The following is a 26,185-nucleotide window of genomic DNA, read 5'->3' as shown; positions in this document are numbered from 1 at the left end:
TGACAAGCCAAGCATACAATAACAGAATGCACGTCACATACATGCTGAACACCGCCACTGCTAGCGGCAAATCTTAATGAGAGCGCGGCCAGCCCAGGAGACTTGGGTCCCTGCTGGCACAGCTACTCATCTCACAAAAATCCTTCAGCTCCAAGTCAGTTAGGCTCTGACACGACAACTACAATTACGAAACACAACTTTTTAACAGAATCCTCTGGTGCTTTGTCAAAGCCTCTGTTGTTAGGAGCTGGCCCCCTCAAGTCACTGCGGCAAAACAAAAGATTTAATAAAACAAGCAATATTCATTGATGGTGAATAACATAAATAAAGGAGAATAGAGAGAAAATTTTCGTTTGAAATTTGTTGAATGAAAAGAGACAGGAAAAGCATGCCAGTCCCTGGACTCAGCCACCATCTTGACTTTTCCATACACACATTAACGTAATTTTAGGTGCCTTCATTAAAAAGAATGTCCCTACTCTGAAGCCTCGTCAGCAGGCTCCTCATAGAATTATAGCCATCAAGTCATTTGATTGTCCAGATACTTTGGTAGTCACTGTGTATATACACTACTCAGATACACAAAAATACTTATGTATCTTATTATACATATACTGTACTCTGAATATATGTGAAATAAAATTTCTCCTTCAAGGAGTATTTTGAAGAGAGCATCTTGGGCATAGCCTTCAATCGAAATTCCATAAAGACCACTCTGGTCTGAAATTACAGAAATACACAATTAAAATTCAAGATAAGTCACTGTTTTAATAGTGTTTGTTTTATTTTACTGTGTAAGAATTTGTCATTCACAATAAAAAGGAGCTGTAAACATAGAACAGATATATGTGGCAGTGTGTACAGAATCTACATAATTTTTTTTTTCACCTATCAGTATGGAAAGCCACGCATTGGTCTCTATCTCTAAACTGACAAAATGAACCAGAATTCATAAAAACATCTTTCCATCCAAGGTCAAATTTTAATCAATCCCTATACTCTTAATCCTCTGTAATCAGGGAAACTGACAAGCCTAATTTTTTGCTCAAAGATATTTCTCTTCGATATTCTCCTTAAGTGCAGTTATGAGGGCATAAAGTTTGTCTGTAATAGATTATATTCCAGTTTTATTTGAAAATGTAACAGCTCTTATTTTATAGGAAATTATATCAAAATAACCAGCCAAAAAAAAAAAAATAAAACAAATCATATAGAACTCAAGCAACCTTATTTCCATTTAAAAACTTTTTTCACATCGGAGAATCACAAATCTTTCTGGAGACATCTTGACTAATTCTAGACTACTGACATAAGTTAATTTTACAAATAGTTGATGATGTCTGTAGCATACCTGCTAGTTATTAGCTAAGGGTGTACAATACAAGAACTAGTAAAATGAAACATGACAACGTAGCAGCTAAAATCAGTGACTCTAGAGCCAAAATGGCTGGATTCAAATCCTGACTCTACTACTTACTATCTTGGGCAAGTTATACATTTGTATGTCTGTTTTCTAATAACATGGGGATAAGAGTACCTCTTCAAGGGCTGTTGTGACAGTTGAAGAGTTGGTAAGTATAAACTCCTTAGGACAATGCCTGATGCATAGCAAACACTCAACTGTCTTAAATATTGCTATGATGATGACAATTTGGCACCCTCCATACTTCTGATGCAAAAACTGATCATGAGGAAAGGGCATCAATAAGGTAGCTGAAATAAGTGAAATCTACTGCAAAACAGTCAACTCTTAGATGTGGCCAAACCTAAGAGACTGGTTAAAAATCACCATTTAAGTGAGCTGTTGATATAGATGAAGAGAGTGAGAAAAAAAGATTCAAAAGAAAAGGACAAATGAAAAATACAGATTTTTTCGGGATACAGCTGCTTGCAGCTACCTTCTTTATGGAAAGAAAAGGATTCAGAAATGTTGATAAGCAACTACTGCACCATGTGCAATGTGTCTATTTTTACATTTAACTGAGGCGCACTCAGTAACGTTCTTAGTTGTTCAAAAACACACAGAAAAGAACATGTGGTCAGATAAATCTAATCTCAGATTTTATAGTTAAATTTTGAAATAACAAACTTAAAATATACTGATTACTGGTGAAAATCAGAAGTATTCTATACCACTCTCAAAGTTGACATACTGTTCTTCAGTTTACTCAAGCTTTCTTAATTCCTTTTTACCACGATGTTTAAATAATAAAAATCTCAGCATCTCACTAGCCTTTCTCTCTTGCCTTTCTTTCTTATAATAACTAGACAACTACCACCTGAAGTCTGAGAAAAGTACCTATCAGGAAGGAGAAACCTGGAGGGAAAGATCCTTATCACTTTGGGAATCTATCTAGCCACATTAGTAGTGAATACATAACCCATGTACGTAGGTGAAGGAAGGTCTTATTTTCTGTCTAGTATTCTAACTCCCTCTTTTTATAGCTTTCAGATCTCTCCAATTTCTACAAAAACCCAATACATCCTCTGAACAACTATTAAAACTCTATGTTGATGATATCCCTCAATTTTAACTGCCAGGAGCTGATTTCATTGTCTCTTTGGTACTGGTGCTGACATTCTGAGATAACTGTGAACTCGTTCTCATATGTTCAATATCACAATGCTTCCCTAAGCCCACTAGCAGGTACCAGAAGTTTTAACCAGATTCATAAGAGATAAACTAAAGGTAAAATAATTTTAAAATGGGAGTTCAGAACTTTATTTATAAACCAATTACACAAAGTCCAACATAAGTAACAAATATGTAGAAAGTTGTTTAAAACTACTGAAAGTTAACCTGATTCATCTTAACCAACTACAATGAACTCCTTTTATTTGTAATTATTCACCGATATCCAGTTCTACTTCTCTAATTCTCATGGGAGTCTCCTGGGGGAATTTCCTTTTCATCTTCTCCCAAGAATCTTAGAGCACGCTGGACGTGTCAGGCATACAAGTAATCACCTTTAGGTCCAAAGTTGTGCCAATACTGTAGTAATTTTAGTGTAGAAGCTCGTCCTTTTTTTTCTTAAAAGAACAACATTAAATATTATAAAAGTAATGCATATTCATTATAAAGACAGAAAATACAGATAAACAAAAAATAAAAGTCACCTATATAATACTACCACCTGAGATAACATTGCAAACATTTAAAAATATTTCATTCCAAACTTTTTTCTATATATAAACAATAAACAATTGAAAACCACAAAAACAATACCATTTGCTATAGTCCCAAGAAAAATGAAGTACTTAGGTATAAATCTATGTAGAGAATGTATAAATGATAATTACAAAACTCTGATAAGAGACGCTAAAGATCTAAATAAATGGAAACATGTACTATGTTCATGGACTGAAGACTCAAAATGTTAGAATCAATTCTCTCCATAGTGATCTATAGACTATAATAACAATCAAAGTTCCGTCAAGATTTTTTGTAGGTATACATGACTCATTCTAAAATTTAGATGGAAAGGGAAAGGAACTAGAATAGCTAGAGTAATTTTATAAAATGATAACAAAGTTATTACAATATCTGATTTTAATACTACAAAGCCATTAATAATCAAGACAATATGATATTGGTGAGGGGATGGATACTTAAATCAATGCAACAGAACAGGCTCCAGGAATGAATCCACAGATGAAGACATTTAATCTTTGACAAAGATGTAAATGCAATTCATTGGAGAAAGAATAGTTTTTTTATTAATTTTTTTAAATTTTTAAAAAATGTTTATTTTATTTTATTTATTTTTTTTTTTGAGAGAGAGAGAGTGTGTGTGTATGAGTGGGGAAGGGCAAAAAGAGAGGGGGACAGAGGATCTGAAGTTGGCTCTGCAATGACAGCAGAGAGCCAGATGTGGGGCTTGAACTCACAACTGTGAGATCATGACCTGAGCCGAAGTCAAACGCTCAACCTACTGAGGCACCCAGGAGCCCCAGAAAGGATAGTCTTTTTAACAAATGGTGATGAACAACTGATCATCCATATGTAAAAAAAAAATAAACCTGGATCTAAACCTCACACTTTATAGAAAGATGAACACAAAATGGATCATAGATCTGAATATAAAACAAAACCATAAACATTTTGGAATAATACACAGGAGAAAATCTTTGTTAACTGCAGTTGGTTAAAAAATTGTTGGAAAGGGCATCAAAAGCACAATCCAGTAAAGAGAAAAAAAAATTGATAAACTGGATTTCACCAAATTTAAAAACTGTTCTGCCAAAGAACTGTCAAGAGAACAAAAAGATAAGCTACAGACTGGGAGAATATGTATGGAAATAACATATCTAAAATACCCCTTATATCATATGTAGAAAATACTCTCAAAACACAACAATCTGAAAATAAACACTCTAATGAAAAACCAGGAAAGGATGAGGACACTTCACTAAAAAGGATATAAGGATAGCAAATAAGCACATGCAAGTGTATTCAACATTTTTAGCCATTAGGCAAATTCAAACTAAAACCACAATGAGATAGATACTACACAACTACTAGAATGGCTACAATAAAAAATACTGACAATACCAAATGCTGGAGAGGATACAGAGCAATTGGACTTCTCACTTTGCTGGTGGGAATGCAAAATTGGTTCAGCCACTCTGGAAAACAATATGGCAGTTTTTACAAAGTTAAACATACATAGGACCAGCAATCTCCACTTGGAAACTTACTCCAAGGAAATGAAAACTATATTCACATAAAAGACTATACACAAATATTCATAGCAGCTTTATTTGTAATAGTCAGAAACTATAAACAACCCAAATGTTCCTCAATGGGTAAATGGACGAACTGCAATACATCCATACAATGGAATACTGCAAAGGAATAAATTATTGACACATGGAACAACTCAGATGAATCTCTAAGACATAATGTAAGTGAAAGAAAGAAGCTGGTCTCAAAACTATGTAATGGTGTGATTCCATTTACATGATGTTCTTAAAAACAAACCATGGTAATTAAAAACAAATCAGTGGTTGCCAGAAGTTATGAATCAGGGGAAGGTACTATACAGAGATAGCATGAGACAGTTTTTTGGGGTGGTGAAACTGTTCTATATCCTGACTGTGGTGGTGTTTACATGAATCTATACATATTCATAGAACTGAACACCAAAAGAAAAAAGTCAATTTTATTATTAAAATAAGAATAATGGGGTGGGCACCTGGGTGGCTCAGTCGGTTAAGCGTCGGACTTTGGCTCAGGTCATGATCTCATGGTTTGTGGGCTCGAGCCCCGTGTCGGGCTTTGTGCTGACAGCCCCATCCCCTACTTGTGCTCTCTGTCTCTCAAAAATAAATACATGTAAAAAAAAATTTAAAAAAGAACAAGAAGAAGAAGAATGGGGTGCCTAGCTGGCTCAGACAGTAGAGCATGTGACTCTTGATCTCAGGGTTGTAAGTTTGAGCCCCAAGGTGGGTGTAATTACTTAAGAATGAACATAGGCTAGATTGGTTACTGGAGATACTATTCCTAAAATGATTGTAAGTGGCAATAGAGTACTGCACATTAAACATCAAGATAAAAAACTATAAAATGAATATATATTCATTACAAAAATATAAAATAGGGGTGCCTGGGTGGCTCAGTCAGTTGAGCGTCTGACTCTTGATTTCAGCTCAGGTCATGATTCCAGGGTTGTGGGATTGAGTTCTCTGTCAGGCTCCACACTGAGCAGGGAGTCTGCCTGGGATTCTCTCTCTCTCAAATTAAAATATAAATAAACTCTTCTATAATTCTTTTTTTTTTTAATGTTTATTTATTTTTCAGAGAGAGAGAGAGAGAGAGAGAGGGAAGGAGGGGGAGGGGGAGGGGGAGGGGCAGAGAGAGAGGGAGACACAGAATCTGAAGCAGGCTCCAGGCTCTGAACTGTCAGCACAGAACCTCACATGGGGTTCGAACTCACGAACTGCAAGATGATGACCTGAGCCAAAGCTTAACCGACTGAGCCACCCAGATGCCTCTTCTATAATTCTTAACTATAGTAAACATTTTAGAAGACTTCATTCTAGATTTTTTCTATGCAAGTCTATATATATTTATAAATATGTGCATTTGTATGGAAACAGGATTATATTTCATCTACTGTTTTACAATTTATGCATTTCACTTACTGTACTAGTAACTTCTTTATATTTCAATATTCATTATTATACCATTTTTAAAATAGTTGAAGAGTATTCCATTATATGAAATGTATTGTAAGTTACTTAAATCAGCTGGAATGTTAAATATTTGGGTTGCTTCTAATTTTCATTATAAACAATTCTGAGATGAATGTTCTTATAGATATATCTTTTCTTTTTAAATATTTCTTTTTTAAAAATGTTTACTTATTTTTATTTTGAGAGAGTCAGAGAGAGTGTGAGTGGAGGAAGGGCAGAGAGAGAGGGGGAGAGAATCCCAAATTGTGCTGATAGCACAGAGACGGATGGGGCTTGATCTCATGAACCATGAGGTCAAGACCTGAGCTGAAATCAAGAGTCGGACGCTCAATCCACTGAGCCATCCAGGTGCTCCTTGTAGATATATCTTTGCAAACATCCATCAGTGAACTCCAGAAGCATTATCTTCTCTAACACTGATTACTTTTTTTTAACTTTATTTATTTATTTTGAGAGAGAGAAAGCACAAGCAGGGGAGGAGCAGAAAAAGAGGGAGAGAAAATCAGCACTGTCGGTGCGGAGCCCAGTGCAAACTTGAACTCACGAACTGTGAGATCATGACCTGAACTGAAACCAAGAGTCAGACAGACACTTAAACAACTGAGCCATCCAGGAACCCCTGATTATTAAGACATTTTTTTCTTCCTATTAATTTTTAAGAGCTTTTTACATATTAGAAATAATTATCCTATCATGTATTTTATAAAAATCTTTCCTAAGTTGTGGTCTGTCATTTAATTTTATTAATGGTTTCTTTGGATGGACATTTTTTTTAAGTTAAAGCTATTCTCCCTTTTCCTTTTTGGTTCCTGACATTGGAATGTTTATTTTCTAATAAGAGCATTTAATCCATTTATTTATTGTGATCATTGATATTTCTGGTCCTATTTTTATCCTTATACTTGTAAGCTTTCAAAGTACATTTTTAAAGAATTTTTTCTAAAATTTGTAAGAAGTTTAAAAACAGATCAACAGGAGGTATTCATACATTCACTTTATGCCTTCCTGGTTTCATTCTTCATTGCTGCTAATTTTATTCTCTGATTTTTCCAATAAACTCACAAATGAACAACAGCTTGGCAATGTCATCTATTTTTCTCAGAATGCTCTACCCTCTAGGGATTTCTCTATTGCCTTCTGCAATAGAGTACTTCTGCAATTTAGTACTGCACAGGAGAAGTTTGATGCAAGCTTGATGTTGTGTGTGTGTGTGTGTGTGTGTGTGTGTGTGTGTGTGTGTGTGTAATATGTGTGGATTTAAAATTATTTTTAATTTTTCTGTCTGGATGTTTGTTTGATTTTTGTTTGACATTCAGACATTTCACTAGCATATGTCTAGATAGATGTGGGACTTTTTTCCCCCTCTTGTAGTGGGTACATGCTTTCTTAATCAGAATTTCTTTTGTTCATTTTCCTTTGGACCACTTTTCCTCTATCTTCTGTATTCACACTGTGAAAAATGAATTGGGTTTTTCTCAATTTTCCTCTTATTTCTTTTTTTCCTATTTCTCATAACAAGTTTATTACATTTGGTGCCATCTCATTCCTTTTTAGATCTACCAGTTCTTCACGTATGCCTTAATTTTTTCTATCAGCTCATTCTAAAAAAAAAAAAAATTATTATTATTATTTTTTTTTTAAAGAGAGACTTCTGTCAATCTGGTAGCATTGGGAACTGAGGTAGTATCTACCAAGGATTGTATAGGTCTCTGACAAACTCACTCATGGAAAAGTTTAGTTTTCTCAGAGGTCTGGTCTGTGAGGAACAGGTAAGTGAAAACACTGTAGTTTATTTCATTATTAATTCCTGTGTAAAAGATCACTGGCTATGGAAAAAATAATAAAAGTTTAGAATAATAGACCTACCCTATGACCCAGCAATAGCACTGCTAGGAATTTATCCAAGGGATACAGGAGTACTGATGCATAGGGGCACTTGTACCCCAATGTTTATAGCAGCACTCTCAACAATAGCCAAATTATGGAAAGAGCCTAAATGTCCATCAACTGATGAATGGATAAAGAAATTGTGGTATATATACACAATGGAATACTATGTGGCAATGAGAAAAAATGAAATATGGCCTTTTGTAGCAACGTGGATGGAACTGGAGAGTGTGATGCTAAGTGAAATAAGCCATACAGAGAAAGACAGATACCATATGGTTTCACTCTTATGTGGATCCTGAGAAACTTAACAGGAACCCATGGGAGAGGGGAAGGAAAAAAAAAAAAAGAGGTTAGAGTGGGAGAGAGCCAAAGCATAAGAGACTGTTAAAAACTGAGAACAAACTGAGGGTTGATGGGGGGTGGGAGGGAGGGGAGGGTGGGTGATGGGTATTGAGGAGGGCACCTTTTGGGATGAGCACTGGGTGTTGTATGGAAACCAATTTGTCAATAAATTTCATATATATAAAAAAAAAATACTTCATGAGGTAATTAATTTAAAAGCTATCTTCTTATATACCTGAAATTCTCCCATTAGTGTTCTTAGGGTGTATACTTTTCCTTTAGTATCTACGACCACAGAGAGAATTATTATTTTTTAAAATTTATTTATTTATTTTTTGAGAGAGAGACAAAGAGCGTGAGCAAGCATGAGTTGGGGGGCGGGGAGCAGGGAGAGGGGGAGAGAGAGGATCCCAAGCAGGGTCCACACTGTCAGTAGGGCTCTATCCTGCCAACTCAATCATGAGACCATGACCGGAGCCAAAATCAAGAGTAAGACGCTTAGCCCACTGAGCCACCCAGGGGTGCCCAGGGAGAATTATTTTAACATTATATAGCTAAAAGCTCAATTAGCTCATAACATTACAGAATTTACTTGAGTTCTTGAAATTCTTAAATAGCCTATTACTTTTTTTTGATCAAGGCAATAATCATTAGAAGGCTGTACAACATGCCAAGATCACACTTGTTATTAAACTGAAATTTTGCAGAAATAATAGTCTCTTTTCTGTTTTTAAATAAATGCAATAATACAATTAAAAACAAAACAAATAAAGGCAAAACTAATCATGTCTCCTATCCCTCTTCCAATCCATTACCAGTCAGCTGAGGAAATCTAGTGTTATCAGCCTAGTAGCTTGGTATGCATTCTTCTACCCCATTTATTTTTGTTCATGAAGGAAGATCAGAAATCAATCAGGGGCGTCTGGGTGGCTCAGCTGGTTGACAGTCTGACTCTTGATTCTGGCTCAGGTCATGACCTCACAGTTTGTGGGATTGAGCCTCAGGTTGGGCTCTATGCTGACAGCATGGAGCCTGCTTCGGATTCTCTCTCTCTGCCCCTCCCCCGCCCACATGCATGCATACACATGCTCTAAATAAACTTTTAAAAAATAAAAGAACTCAATCAGAAAACTGTACGAGATTTATAATGTTCAGATGAATTGACCTTTAGTCTGTAATGGTTAGTAAATAAAATGTTTAGCCTTCCAGGTGTCAATGAGAATCTGATTTCCCTTAATTTCACTACCTAAAATTGACAGAAAAGATAACTATGTCCCAGAATTTGACCTTATTATTGGATCTAATAGTGAGATTCAAGTCCAAGTCTATATGGACTTTTATACTTGGACTGAAAATTTAAAAATAAATAAATAAATAAATAAATAAATAAATAAGTATAATAAGTTTGAAATTTAATAAAATTCCCAGTGGTGTACTGCTCTATTTATCAAAGACTCCAGTTTTCCCAATGTGACTGCACTGAAAAGTTCATTTCCACGTCCCACAAAATTCTCAATGAAAAACTAAAGTTTATTTATCCCTTTAGTTTTTAAAGCTGTTAATTTTGGTAGATAGACTTTAAGGGGACAATCCTTTCCCTCTTTTGGTGGAAGTTAGTGGTACAGAGAAAGAGAAAGGTCTCTATCCTCTACAAACTTATTCTTTTAACTTCTATAAAGAAAATGTAAACCTGCTCTCAATCTGCTAGGTCTACTGAAAGTAACTAATGCTAGGTAATGAAGTATGTGCTATAGGGACAGTCAGAGAGACTGGGGGAATTTTTCAGGTTAGTCACAGATGATGAGAAAGTATACCATTTAGTAGAATTTCAAATTAAGGACTGGGTTTTTCTCCTTCAAACTGTAACTGTGCTAAATTACATACCTTCAGTTAAAACTTTTTACCCTCTGAGGTTATTTCCATAAGCATGGATACATATGTGTATATACACATATATATCATGTATATACACATATATATCCATGAAAAGTTTTAGATATTCATTTATCAGGTGATTTGGGAACAGTTCCAATGAATTATTAATTACTAATTCCAGGATTTACTCCTTGAACAATGAACACACATGAATTTTCAGTTACATTATCATGAGTTTTGCATATACCAAACAAGAGGATAAGAGACCTCTAAGCACAGAATCTACTTAACTTCCTTGGGGGTATTCTGGTCTCTCAGGTAAATAAGCATTTTATAAGCCTATTCAACAATTATTTTTTATTAAGCAAATCAATCAATCTTAGTCATGACCCCTTGCGCTAACATTATGTTGAAACAACATCAAAATGCTGTAAAAAGTGAGAGAAATAAAGTATTCTAACCTAAGTCAGATTTTTTCTTTACTCTAAAAAGTAGGTGTAATGTTTAGGTGTCAGCAGAACTACATATTTATGTGAACATACATATCAATCTATTACAGTGATATATTTTTTTGTCTTGACTTCAATTAAGTTTGGTAGGAAAATTAGTTTGTCTATGATTATCTGAATTGTAGAAGGTAACCAGAATTTTAGTCTTATTTTTTCTCTTCTTGATTTGTGTGAAAAAGATGACACAGTATATTCTATCACAAAGTGACAGAGGAGATTTTTCCATATGAAAACTGACGGCTGACAGACTGAAAACACAGGACAGCATCAATACCTATAATACTGATTTAAAATGGAGATATTAAAGAAAATCTCTAAAGAAAATATTAAGGAAAGTAGAACTGGTCATTTAAGAGAGTGGGAGGGAAAATAAGAAAAAGGATTTCCTTTGCCTTAGACATTTCATTTTATTTTATGCATACTATAGGTTATCACAGCTTTTGGAAAACCTGTTGAAACTTGACTTTAAGTATTATGAGTCAAGGTGAGAATTGCCAAGCCTATGTATCAATATGCAGGATTTGACAACTTTTGGAAGCATGACTGGAGGGTAGGTAGGTAAGTGGGGTCTGTTGCCCCGAATTCACTAATTTGCTTATTCAATAATCCTACTGAGCTCCTATGCAGGTGAGGCTCTTCACTTGAAGCTGGAGATATACCATTGAACATGTCTGAAAACAGACATGGAGCTTACATTCTAATTAGGGGAGACAGAAAAATACATTTAGAATGTATAATACAGGTGTTATGGAGAAGAACAAAGCAGGGAAGAAGGGCAGGGAATGTTGGAAGTGCTATCTCAATTAAGGTGGTCAGGGAAGGCCTCTCTAACAAGGGGACATTTGAGTAAAGGCCATGAAGGAGGTAAGTCATTGTGGATACCTGGATATGCAGCAGACAGAACAAAAGGTAGAGGCAAGAATAAGTTTGGTCTTTTAAGAAACAGCAAGGAGACCAGGTGGAGTAAGCAATGGCTTACTATAGGAGATGTGGTCAAGAAGCTAGATCACATATGGTCTTGTTGGTGATTCTAAGGACTTTAGTTTTTACTCTGGGAGAGATACAAAGTCTTATTTGAGGATTTTGAATACAAGATTGATGTAATCTGGGTTATGTTTAAAAAAAGATTACTCTAAGGCGGTTGGCTGGCTCAGTCAGTAGAGCATGTGACTCGATCTCAGGGTTGTAAATTCAAGCCCCATGTTAGGTGTAGAGCTTACTTAAAAATAAAATCTTTTAAAATAGATAGATAGATAGATAGATAGATAGATAGATAGATAGATAGGATTACTCTAACCACCTACTGGAAACTGAATATAAAGGGGCAAGGAAGCAGGGAACCAGTTTAAGAGGCTATTAGAGTAATCCTGGCAGTAGATGCTTGCAGCTTAAGCTAGGGGGACAGTGGCAGAAATGATGAAAAGTGTTCAGATTCTGGATTATGCTGTGAATCATTCTTTCCAGGGCTAAAACAATGTATTAAATTCTGACACAATAGGAAAGTGGCTTTCCATGAGTGGAAGAGATACAGAATCAGAAAGGAGAAATATTCTAGGAATGGCTAGAGACTGCCTTCCTCAATCTGCCTTGCTTTTGAAGGTTAAGAATAGGTAGGTAAGCAAACAAGTGCTCAGAAAATATTGACCCTTGTGTATGTTTCAAGTCCATATTATTTCAGAAAAACTCACGTAGCCTGGTTCAAGAGTTCCTATGGCATTACTTTACAGCCAGTATTTCCAGAGACAGGTGACATGTTATTATAGGCACAGTTTCTTGGCTCCCTCCTATGATCTATGTCATTTTCTATACTTCCCAGTTATCTATGACTTGCAAGTCACCAAGCTTAGTCTTCTGATATTCTCTCATTTAATTTTCACCACCCTGGTATACCTCCCATCACATCACTTTTACATTGTTCTTTCACATGTCTGCCTTTCTTATTATACTCTTAGCTACTTGAAGGCAGGGACCATGTCTTCTTCATCTTTATTTCTTTAGTACTTGGAATACTGCCTGGCATGTAGTAGGCAACCAGCAAATTGTTGATAAACAAATATAACAAGTTTATTTGGGTGATTAAACAGTGGAGATGTTTTTGAACAAAGGTAGAACTAATCGCTATTACACATAACAAAATATTTGAATTAAGGAAGACTTTAATTCAAATCTTGGCTCAGTTACTGAGCTCAATAATTGTGTTTCAGTCAGTCTTGTTTCTGGCCACTAGTATCTCAATAAGACTAGCGAAAGGATAAGAGGCATAGGAATGCCATTCTGTGTTCCTTGGAGTTGACTAAAGATCAAATAAATCTCCTTTTCTTAAATAACTACCTGGAGAAAAACAATATTCAATAATTCTTCACTCTTTATACAAGTATGAAGCCATAACTAGAAGATGGTTGTACTAGGTACTTTACATTTTCTACTAGAAATCCCCAAGATTAAGCTAACCTTTAAAAAAATCACCAAAATTAAACTAAAAGACACTAGTTTTCCATTTTATGTTATGTATTTATTGAAGAAACATTTATTAACCACTACTGTCTGTGAAAGCCTACAGTTTATACTGAGTTCTCATTTTTAAAAGAAATTTTTGACCTGCTAAAAATCAGTATATAGCAGATATTTAAGAGAGCATTTTTTACAGCATCAAATGTTTAATGAAGGGACTCAAGTGTAAGTTATTTTCTTCTACTCATTTAAAAATCTGACCTGGAAGGGGCATCTAGGTGACTCAGTCAGTTGAGCGTCCGACTTTGGCTCAGGTCATGACCTGTGGTCTGTGAGTTCGAGCCTCCTGTCAGGCTCTGTGTTGACAGCTCAGAGCCTGGAGCCTGCTTCAGATTCTGTCTCCCTATCTCTATGTCCCTCCCCTGCTCATGCTCTGTCTGTCTCTCTCAAAAATAAATAAACATTAAAAGAAAATAAAAATTAAAAAACAGTATATATCTTATACGGTAGTTGTGAGGATTACATAAACGACACAATCACAAATATCTATAGAGTACCTATTATGTGCTGAGGATACAGCAGCGAAAAAAGTACTCCCCTTTTCCTAGTTAGTAATGCACTTAGCGCAGTGCTTAAAACTCAGTAAGTAATTAACTATAGCTATTATTACCTTGGAAATTTCAGATATACCTTACACAATGGGACTGTGTATGCAAGATGTGTTCACATACTTTAAAATTTTCTGTATATTTAAAAACTGTTGACAAGAGAAGAGAATCTGTGGCAGAGTCAGAATTGAGATTCTTTCCACACTACAGATTCTCTTCCTTTGGAAGGTATCAATGATGCAGGTTAACTTTAGCAGGACTTGAGCCATCTTGCTATCCGTTACATTATAAAACTCTATAATTTGAACCAAATCGCTTTTATGCAGTAGTTAACAAATGAGGCATTTCCAAGCAGAGTTCAGGAAAATTCTTTCATTACAGCAAGAATATGAATACCACTCACCAGTTTTCACTACAAATTCTCTTTGCACATATAACTGGCACTGTGGCATTACAGAGATCAGTAGTTTGGCTATAGGAAAGTATAAAGCAAAAATGGAAGTTTCTTAATCTCCTTAATTGATAAGGTACGGCATCTATAATTACCCAGGGCTTCAGAAACCCTCTATGAATGAGCAGCAAGTTCAGCAGGTAGAAAGATGAAAATGACAAACAAGGGTGGAGGACAGTATTGTCAGAGGGTATGGGCCTTTAATAAGCCACAAGTATTCATATAAAGAGGGAGGAGTAAGGACTTTGAAGCAACCATAATGAGTGAGAAAGAGTTCAATCCTAAACAATGTAATTCATGTATGTGGGTCAAGAAAAAATTAGCAGAGGGGCATCTGGGTAGTTCAGTCGGTTAAGCATCTGACTCTTGATTTTGGCTCAGGTCACGGTCTCATGACCGTGAGATTGAGCCCAGCATCAGGCTCTGTTGGCAGTGTGGAGCCTGCTTGGGATTCTCTCTCTTTCTTTCTCTCTGCTTCTCCCCTGCACACATGCACGCTCTCTCTCTCTAAAAATCAATCAATCAATCAATCAATAAACTTTAAAAAAAGAAAGAAGGAATGAGCAGTAAGCATTTGAGAGGGTTGCAAGGGAAGCAATACTTTCTGTGGAGGGCCAGGTTTTAAGATAAATTTAAAGCATGTATGGGGGACTGGCTGAATAGTTCCAGCAACCTGAGGCCAAAATGACTCTGCTTCAAGTGAATTCTCATGAAGAGCTTCTCAGATGATGGAAGGACTATAAGCTTCTGCAGATGGAGTCAGTGAAGTCCAGGTTTGATTGGGCTCTGGGGGAATCCTACGCAAGGTGGGAAGGCTGGAAAAAGATCAACTAGTGTCCAGAACATTCACCACATAATTATAAAAACACCCAACAAGTTAGATCTTGGCAGATTTAGGGGAAAGGGTGCTGCCTTCTCTGAAGTCGACCACAGCCTAACCCAATCTTAAAACCTTACATTCACTGGGTTATTAATCCTCAAGGCCATTTTAGATAAAGAATTTAACATACATTAGAGGCCAAAATTAAGAAGTTAAGCAGAATGGACTACAGACTTAATTCACAGCTGATTATATAACCTTTTACAAATCATCCTTAACTGTTCTGTGCTAGTTTCTTATTTAAAAAAAAAAAAACAAAACAAAACACTGCTCATGATAATGTCTGTCTGAGACCCTTCTGTTATCACAGGCAAATAAGACCATATTTGTAAGAGCTTATTAGAAGAAAGGAGTAAAGAAATATGCTATTAAATGTAACTGCCAAACTAGAAAATCTGGATAAAAAAAATTATAATTGACAACATAATGTAGAGAACAGAAGTATAAAACCAAGCCAACTTAGGAATTTAATTTTAAAACTTAGTAAATATTAAAAAGTAAGTTTAAGCTACTTTTAAAAAAATATTTCATTTTATTTTTTTAAGTTATCTCTACAACCAGCGTGGGGCTCGAACTCACAACCCTGAGATCAAGAGCCACATGCTCCACCAACTGAACCAACCAGGGGCCTCACTTTAGCTACTTTAGAATGAAATAACAGCATCTTCTTCTTCTTTTTTAATATTTTTTAAAGTTTGTATTTATTTATTTTGAGAGAAAGACAGAACAAGCAGGGGAGGGGCAGAGAGAGAGGGAAACAGAGAATCCCAAGCAGGCTCCACACTGTCAGCACGAAGCGCGATGTGGGGCTCGAACTCACAAACTGTGAGATCATGACCTGAGCTGAAACCAAGAGTTGGACGCTTAACCAAGTGAGCCACCCAGGTGCCCCTAGAATGAAATAACTTCTATTTCCACACCTTGTCTTGAGAATCACATTCAACATCACTAGTGGCCTAAGAAATACAAATAAAAACAATATGATATCATTTTCTCCTTATCTGATTGGCCAAAATTTTAAAAGATCAATTATAATGTTAAGAGCATTCTTAAATACACCTGACAGGTGGTGATACATTGGTACCACCTTTTATTTACTTATTTTTTTAAAGACTTTATTTGTTTAAAAAAAATTTTTTTTAACATTTATTTATTTATTGAGAGACAGAGAGAGACAGAGCATGAGCAGGGGAGGGGCAGAGAGAGAGGGAGACACAGAATCCGAAGCAGGCTCCAGGCTCCGAGCTGTCAGCACAGAGCCCAATGCAGGGCTTGAACTCACAGACTGCGAGTTCATGACCTGAGCCAAAGTTGGACGCTTAACTTACTGAGTCACCCAGGCACCCCAGAAAATTTTATTTTTAAGTAATCTCTACACTGAACACGGGGCTTGAACTTATAACCCTAAGATCAAGAGTCTCACGCTCTACTACTGACTGAGCCAGCCGGCTGCCCCCATTGGTACTATCTTTTGGAAGAACAATTTGACAATATTTATCCATATGTAAATATACATATCCTTTAATTACACAATCCCACTCAGAATCTGACTTAATAAAATAATCTTATACACACAACACACACACACACACACACACACACACACACACACACAGATGTTTACTGCAGCACTGTTTGCTTAAAAACATGGGTTGTAACTATAAATTTAGATGTATTGGTAGATAAACAGCTGGGCAAATTGGTACATCCATACAGTGGAATAAAAATTAACCATAAGAAAGGTAGATCTTTATGAGCTAATACAGTGATACATTCATAAGGAATTAAGCAGAAAAAAAATGAAGCTGTAAGACAATGTATGGGATAGTGACCGTTTTTGTTTAAAAAGACATTTTAAAAATTACAATAGATAACTGATATATTTACATGAGAAACATATATACCAAACATTCATCTTCTAGTGTGTTTTAATCTGAAATTCATATTAACAAAAAGCCGTATTACTTTTTTTTTAGGAAAAGGTTATAGGATATTTCAATATAAATAAAATTAGAAAAATGTTTGTGGCTTTGTATCATGTCTTTGGGAAATACAAATTAAAAGATCCTTACTTTAAAAAAATATATTAACTTCCACAGCCCCTCTGGTCTTTGAAATTGTGACTAAAATCCCAAATGATGTAAAATGATGTCCAAGATAACAATGTGCTTAAATTTAACGTGCTACAAGTAACTGAATGTCTTTTAAATTACCCCCCCCCTTTTTTTTTTAATCTAAAGAAAGAACTAAGGTAAGCAGATCTAAAGTACTGGTGATTTTGTCCTTCTTCTTGTTTAAGACTATTCTATCAGCAAGAACCATCAATAAGCAGCATCAAGCCAGGCTTCAGATAGATAGACCTTTGTATACAACTGCTAAGTGGGTATATATTTTCATGTAACTATGCATGAACAGACATATAAATCTACATGTTATTTATTACATACCTCTTTTATTTCAACCTTTACTTGACAAACACATTAAGCAAAGGGGGCAAGCATGGGTTTACAATATTTGTTGATGCTGCCTCCCGACGAACCATTCAGTAAGATCTGTTAGAACACTGCTTTAGGGGCTCCTGGATAGCTCAGTTGGTTAGGCATCCGACTTCGGCTCGGGTCGTGGTCTCGCATTTTGTCAATTCGAGCCCCACATCAGGCTCTGTGCTGACAGCTCAGAGCCTGGAGCTTGCTTCAGATTCTGTGTCTCCCTCTCTCTCTGCCCCTCCCCCACTCCCTCCCTCCCTCTCTCTCTCTCTCTCTCTCAAAAATAAAGATTAAAAAAAATTTTTTTAAAGAAAAAAAAAGAACACTGCTTTAGATGATCAACAGCCAAAGGGACATGGCTATCATTACACACATATTAGAACAGAATTAGAATAGAATATTCTTTTAGGTAGGCTGACTGATAGTTACAAATTGGCACACTGCCCCCAAAGTCTGGCAAATTAGTTCTATGCAGGATACTCACATCAGCATAGTGGCCTATCATATCACATCGGTCACATCGTTTTCTCCAGGAAGGTCTTTCAAGACATCTGTGAGTGGAAGGCATAGGCAAAGAACAGCCTAAGCAAAAGCGGGCTGGGCAGGCATACTGGAGGTGTCCTCTCTCCGAGCAGAGGCAGCAGGGGCGGACTTTCTATGTGGCAAACAGAAAGTCTCTTTAGCAAAATAGTTCAGTCTCAAATAGAAGATTAACTTTTCCTTTTCTGTATAATTCCATAAAACGTTATTTCCAATTTGAGACCCCAGTGAAGGTTAGATCTTGAGCATAACTGTAAAATCAAACAAAATGTCTGAAATCAGAGCTTTAACACAAGCTATGTGTATTCTGTGGTTGCCAAAAAGGCTTACTGTGCCTGTAGTATCAACTGGCATCTACTTCTTATGCTTTATCTTGTGGGAACACTGACAAAGTGGATTGTGTTTGAGAGGGAAAGCAGGTTGATGAGGATCTGGAAGCTAAGTCATAGGAGCAACAAATACTGAAAGAGGCTGCTTTGCCTGGAGAACCAAAGACAAAGAGGAAATATATGAGCTGTCTCAAATATCTGAAAGACAATCATATCATTTGGAAGAAGGAATAATGGAAGGAATGTTTCTTAAGAGCTTACTGTGTGTCAGAGAACATCCAAGAACTTTAGTTCTATGTTGTTCCAAAGGTTGATGTATCTAACATAATTTACACCAATAAACATTTATAAATGCTTAAAATGGTAACTTTCTAACAATAAAAATTATCCCACAATGAAACAAGCTGTAGAAGGTTTAGAAATGAAAGGGGTCTCAGGAATCCTCATTTTATAGACAAGAAAACAGAGGCACAGAGGGTGAAATGATTTGCCTAAGCTTGTGCAACCACTAATGGAAAGAAAGCTAAAGTTGATTCCAGGTTTTTCTGACTCAAACTTCATTGTTCTTTCTGTGCTACTATTTTGGCTATCACCTACATGAAAATGTAACATGAAATTCACACATATATTGTACAAGATTTGAATTATAAGGTTATAGGGCCCACCCTTAAGACTATAAAGTAACAATGTGGAGAGAAACGTATTTCACATACTTGTGGAAAGGGGCAGTTTTTTGATAAATGGCCACATTTGTCACAATTTCTACAGGTAACATTTTTGTTGGCTGAATAGTATCGGTGGGTCCATCTTCCAGATGATCTATTGTTAACTATCTGGGCCTAGGAGGAAAAAAAAAATTTAAAAATTAATTAATTAATTAATTAATTTTAATTAATTAATTTAAAAAACATTTTACTTTGTTCAAAAGAATTAACAGCCATAGTCTGTTTAATCTAGAAACCAGCAACAGAGAACTTTTGTGTTCTTAAAAGAAATAAAAACTTAAAAGGGGTTGCCATGAAGACAACTCTACTTCTTGTCTGTCCCTCATCTCACTCTTTTACACTTCTCCATATGGTTCCATTTCTTTTGTATGTTTCTCTATTTACAGTTCAGGTCTAGTAGGGGCACTGACATGCATCATTTAGACATTCTGGTGGCATTCAGAGTCAAAGATATCGCTGATTTCTATATAGGAACATACACCATATTTTTCGGACTGAGAAGCTTCCTTAAAATTTTATTTGGGGCAATTTTTTAAAAATGATTTTGTCCTTTATAAAGTTATAAAACCGTTATCACTACTGAATATATTCTTTCTTTTGAACAGCCCAGGGTTACTGCCTATAAACTGGATTATAATTTCTAAGAGACAATGGATAATCTCCTTCCAATAGAGTACTTTTAAGACCTATTCTGCCTACACTAATCCAATTCCAGCTCTCCCATATTCTAGCCAAAATCTAGTGTCTTGCAAGAGAATATTAGCAAAACACACCACATGGAATATCTAAAGGGGAATATGTAAAAATGCCAACCATGCTTTTTTATCTTGTTTGGTAGAATTCTAATCTTTGAAAAAGCTTTTCATCTTGTACTTGTTATTCTGCTGGATTGACCAGGTAAGCCCCACGTAGACAAAATCTAATTATCTCTTAAAACTTCTTTTTTCCAAGTTGTAAAATTGTTCTCTTTTCTAACCATCTGTCACAATTAAGGCTAATAATTGACAAAGACAAACACCTGCCACATGCTAAATATAGACTAACCATTTCCTTACACTGAAGAGGCAGTTATTTCCGGTGTTGATCTTTAGTGGTACCAGGCAATATGGGCTGAGAGGACTCACCACGGCAGAAGAAACAGAAGGGAAAGGGGACTAAATCACTATGGCAATTAACAGACTGACAAAAATCAAGGCTGAACCACACTTCTGAAAAATTCAATCACCATATACTACAATCAAACTTTTTCTTGCAACATACTCAGACCACTGCTATCTCTAAAAAGTTTATCAAATTATCATAATGAAATGAAAGGAAATTTCAAATCAAAGGAAATTATTAATCTGTCATTCATAACTTTGAAAAACAATTTGATTTTACCTCAGCATCTTTGTCACTGATGAACCAATTTACACCATCTTCTCCTACAAAACAAATAAAATGTTACTCAATCTTGACCCTTTTAAAGCACTTATGGATTGACATTATTCAATTTGTTAGTACTGAAATTGGACCCCAAAGGTGTAGTGAGAAATGTGAATACCTTAACCTCTTATCTTGGCTCTGTGTGGCTCTGAACAAATACTTAGCCTCTCTTAACCTCAGTTTTCTCACCTGTGTAATTCATGGGAATAAGAATATTTGTCCCATCTTCCTTAAAAACTACTGTGAAAATCAAATGAGATATGTGAAAATGCTCTGAAAACCATAAAGATATAAACAAATATAAAAAAAAATAAGTGAAAAGCCAAAAACCCAACAACAGATGCAGAAAGCAATCTTATCTAAACTTCCCTTATCTGACTAAAGCAGAGCTTTATGAAAGTCAGCTGCATAGCACCACCCTCCCCCAACCTAGTCTCTAGTCAAGGAAGCGACTGACCTTGGCTTCTAGGACATTCCAAAAAACCCAAGTTGTAAAAATTAGCATCATCAAAAGCCTCCATCCTTTGAAGCCCTAAATACTTGTGTTTATGAAAGTTGGTAAACAAACCTTTACCTCTGGCAACTGAGTTCAGTTGCTCATTACCAAGTGCTCCCACACTTCTGTTAATCTATCAGCAATTAATTCTCAGGACCCTACCATTCAGACTCAAGTAGGCAGAAGAAAGGTTTTTTCTTCCAATATCAGCACTGTGTCTACTAGCTTCCCATTGTAGTTGACTTTGGTAGTAACAGGTTAAAAAACTGAACTTTAAATACCATCTCATGACTGAGGCTAGAAATTAGCACTGTATTTTATAACATCAAACACAGTGGAACAAAACAACAAACAAGGAGGCCAAATATCCAGAAACCGTTGATTGATCTAAAAATACAACTACAAAAACCTAGGGGGTTTGGGAGCCCTACATTTTTCTTTATCAGCTGTTTTCTTCTCTTTGCACTGTCCCTTTACAAATTTGCAAATTGCTGCCATTCCTTTGGTCTACTTATGACCACGGAGGAAGGGACACATGACTAATGCAGAAGCTAAGGTATCAACAAAGGACTGAAAGATTTTTTTTCTCTCCTTGAAGCAAAGTTAAGATTTCTTCCTTCCTCCTATCTATTCCTCTTCTCTATCTCAAAAACACAAATCAAGCTGGACTCTTTTCTTTGAAAGGAGTTTTGAGGAGACATGAAGTAATCTACGTTTCCCCAGGCCTACCAGGAGTAAGTGTCTAGAGATATATTTTAAAATAAAATACTTTTACTAAGAAAACCAAAAGGCTGCTTTACAAAAAGACCAATCCAGAGGAGAGCAGAGATGCTGTGCTGATGATTATTTCCATTGTAAAATTTGGAGGCTGCATCCATATACTGAGAGTGGAGAATACATTAAATAGCAGCAGCTTCTATTCCTTCATCATCACCATCCATGTTATTCTTTCATTCAAAAGATCCATCTAAGGAGCATGCTTTGCTGTAACTTTCAAAGCTGCCTTTTGTGTCTCAATGTCCTTCATCTTTAAAATTCAAAATGACCACTAAGAATCACTTTAATTAAAAAACTCATTTAATACTGTCTTAAAAAAATAAAAACCTAAAATCAGTGAGATGCAAAATAGCAACTGTTATCACCCCCAATTCCAAATACATTTATACTGGAACAGAGAATAGTGAAAAAAGGGAAGGTCTGAGAGAGGGAGACCTGACTCCATTTGGATGGCTTTGGGGCACCTGGGTGGCTCAGTCAGTTAGGCATCTGACTCTTGATTTCGGCTCAGGTCATGATCTCACAGTTTGTGGGATTGGGCCCTGTGTCAGGCTCCATGTTGACAATGTGGAGCCTGCTTGGGATTCTTTCTCTCCCTCTCTCTCTCTGCCTCTCCCCTGCTCACTCTCTTTCTCTTTCTTTCAAAATAAATAAACTTTTAGATTGTTTCAACATTCCTGTGGAATTCAACAGTATTCTAGGTTGTGTACTAACTCCTCTTACAAGCTATAGGATATTCTTACTGTAGAAAACTGATCAACAAGTACACAAAACAGGTTTCAATTACAGATGAAATCAAACTTCTCAGTGGTAAATAAACAAAGACATTGCCAGGAATGCATGAGCCAACTCTTGGTGCCACCTCTGGTTCCAGTTTTGGATGGACACTGGTAACAACAGCTGACTCCTGCCTTTTCTCTATCCTGTTTACTTCTTAACTCTAAATCCCAAACTAACGGAAGCTTTGTCTAAGGGCAACTCAGTAGAACTTCCACAGACAGCCAATTCTCCTATTAAATTCCTGGTGTGGGACTTGGCAGAAACTTGGGTTCCAGTCTTAACCCTATCTCTTATTTGCTGTTTGGCATTGGGCAGTTTACTGATCTTCACTGGGCCTGTATAATAATGGGTTGGATTAAATGGCGTCCATGGTACTGTCTAGCACTAAACTTCCATGATTCTTTTGAATTTTCATTCATTACTAAAATCAAATACATTGTCCTCCAGGCCTTTGCAACTGGCACAGGGTGTCCTTCCTTAAAGACAATTTCCAAGGGGCCTAGAGGCACTCATCTTCCATGTGTTCACCACCCAAGGCCATAGGATATAAAATGGGATTGCCCAAAAGTGTAAAATTAGGACCACACTAAAGATGCCTAATATTAACTCTTAGCTGCCTTATAGCTTTATCTTGCTAATATCTGGGGCAATGATTCTTTTGACTTCAGAACTGTAATCAAAGCAATGGCTGGTAACTCTTTCTTTGCAACAAATCAACTGAATTCAACAAACATATACTGAAAGGTTATAATGAGCAAGGTGCTATAGGGTAAACAAAGATGAATATGAGCTTATAACTTAGTAAAGAAGTCAAATGAAAGGTGAAGAAAAGAGTAAGAGAAGACCATACAAAATTCTACAGTATACTGAGAGGAAGAATAAACAATGTCTGAATTTGGGGGGAAAAAGAGGTAAAAAGTCAGAAAAGGCTTCACCATAAAAAAACCTTTACTGAAGTATAATTTACATATTAAAAAATATACTTGTGTAAAAAATACAGTATGATGCACTTTGACAAAGGCACAATACACCTGTGTAACCACCACAACAATCAGATGTAGCATATCTCCACCAACCCAAAATGTTACCTTGTGCATACCTGCACTTGATCCCCCCCACCCCAGGCAACCACTGATTTGCTTTCTGTCACCATAGATTTGCTTTGCCTGTTCTAGGACTGCATATAAATAGAATCCCATATTATGTATCACTCTGTATTTGGCTTCTTTCACTCTGAGTATTTGTGACATTTGTCTATGTCGTTGGGTAGTAGTAGTACTTTGTTTCCTTCTTCTTGCTCAGCAGGATTCCAGTGTGTGGATATGACAATTTGTTTACCTGCTCATCTCCTGATAACACTTAGGTTGTTTCCAGTTTTGAGCACTTATAAAGCAGCAATAAAACATTCTAGTGAAAATCTTTCTTTTTAATTGACATGCGTTTTCATTTCCCTTGGGAAAATATCGAGGCATAGAATTATTGGATATGGTTAAGTGTATCTTTACCTTATATGAAACTGGCAAATTTTCCCAAAGTGGTTGTGTCATGTTACATTCCCATCAGCGATGTATGGGAATTCCATAGTTTCATAATCTTGCCAACGCTTGAAACTGTCTTTTTAATTTTAGCCTTCGAATGTGTGTGAAGTAGTAATGCATTAGGATTTCAATGGGCATTTTTCTGATAACTAATGATGCTAAGCATTTTTTCATGTATTTATTTGCCATTCATATATCTTCCTTCAAAAACTGTTCAAATTTTTAGCTTATTTTCAAACTTTTTTTGAGAGAGAGAGAGAGAGAGAGAGAGAAAGAATGAATCTTAAGTAGGCTCCATGCTCAGCGTGGAGCCCAATGTGGGTTTGATCCCATGACCCTGGGATCATGACCTGAGCTGAAATCAAGAGTCTGAAGCTCAACGAATTGAGCCACCCATGAGCCTCTTAGCTTATTTTTAAATTGAGTTGTTTTACCTTTTTTTTTTTTTTTTTTTGAGGGGGATGAAGGAGATTGTCTTCCTTTGATTGAATTCTGAGTCCTTTTTATATTCTAGAAACAAGTCTTTTATTAGACATGTGTTGGCAAGTATCTCTCCCAGTGTGGCTTGATTTTTCATTTATTTTTAATAACAGGCTGGAGTTTTCACTGTTGTGGGCCAGGAATTTTACTTGCAGTGTTCTTTTCTTAGAAAAGCAAAACTTCTAATAAATTTGACAACCCTTCCCTTCACAGTTTTTATGCCCAAAGAAATCTCCCTATGCAAGGTTACAAAAGCCAAGTACTTTTTATGTTTCCTTCTAAAATTCTATAGTTTTGGCTTTTTATGATTATTATCCATTTCTCCCCATATGAATATGCAGTTGTTCTAGCATCATTTGTTGAAAAAATACCCCTTCTTCATTGAATTGCTTTAGCAACTTTGTTTAAATCAATTGACCATATGTGGGTCACTTTCTAGAAGTTCTAATATGTTACATTGAGCTACAGGTCTATAATTATACCATATTACAGCTTTACTTCAAAAAACTAAAATCCTGTAGAATAAGTTTTCCAACTCTTTTGCTCTTTTTCAAGATTGCTTTGGTTATTCTAGACCACTCTGATTTCTGTATAAGATTCAACTTGCTTTTATTTTTTCTTTTTAAAGTAAGCTCTACAGCCAATGTGGGGCTTGTACTCATGACCATGAGATCAAGAGTCATAGGCTGTACTGACTGAACCAGACAGGCATCCTTGATTTCTGTATACATTTTAAAATACCAATGTCTACAAAAATAGCCTGATGGGATTTTGACTGGTATTGTGCTACATCTACAGATCAGTTTGGAAAGATATTTTAACAATATCAAGTCTTCTAAAACATGAATATGGCATATCTCTTCATTTGCTTTGGTCTTATTTTTCTCAGCAATGTTTTATGGGTTTCTGTGAACAGGCTTTGCATATAATCATATCCTTGAATATTTCATGTTTCTTTCTGCTACCAAAAAGGTTTTAAAAATAAAACTTAAATTAATTTTTAATTATTTTTTTAAATTTCATTTTTCAGTTTCTGATTACAAGTTTATAGAAATACAACTGATTTTTGTTTGTTCACCTTGCACCCTGCAAATCTGCTAAATTCACTTAGTTCTAGAAGCTTTTTGTAGATTCCTTGCAATTTTCTTTTTCTTCTTTAAATGTTTATTTATTTATTTTGAGGTGAGGAGAGGAGAGCAGAGGAGGGGCAGAGAGAGAAAGAATCCCAAGCAGGATCCACGCTGTCAGCATGGAGCTAGAAGCAGAGCTCAAACTCATGAACCGTGCAATCATGTCCTGAGCCAAAATCAAGAGTTGAACACTTAACCAACTGAGCCACCCAGGCATCCCAATTCCTCCCAATTTTCTGTTTACACTATCATTTCACCTGTGCATAAAGACAATTTTA

At 36.0% G+C, this 26,185-nt stretch overlaps 1 protein-coding gene across 4 annotated transcripts in view; it reads right to left on the bottom strand.

Moving 5' to 3' along the window:
• ZCCHC7 (zinc finger CCHC-type containing 7) overlaps window positions 1-26,185 on the bottom strand; it is a 253,904-nt gene that overhangs the window by 33,700 nt on the left and 194,019 nt on the right. For all 4 annotated transcript variants that reach the window (XM_047066376.1, XM_047066380.1, XM_047066386.1 and 1 more), the window contains 3 exons: window positions 20,662-20,705; window positions 19,270-19,395; window positions 18,172-18,342 (listed from right to left, as the gene is read on the bottom strand). In XM_047066376.1, the coding sequence (XP_046922332.1) occupies window positions 18,172-18,342; window positions 19,270-19,395; window positions 20,662-20,705 (341 nt within the window). The remainder of the gene's footprint in view (window positions 1-18,171; window positions 18,343-19,269; window positions 19,396-20,661; window positions 20,706-26,185) is intronic.

This window comes from Lynx rufus, unplaced genomic scaffold, assembly GCF_022079265.1.
Source record: "Lynx rufus isolate CCGP_SWC_20201006 ecotype Redwood Valley unplaced genomic scaffold, mLynRuf1.p SCAF_10, whole genome shotgun sequence".
NCBI classification, from domain to species: Eukaryota; Metazoa; Chordata; class Mammalia; order Carnivora; family Felidae; genus Lynx; species Lynx rufus.
The sequence above is the reverse complement of the archived record's forward strand: the minus strand, read 5'-3'. Positions and strand labels throughout refer to the sequence as shown.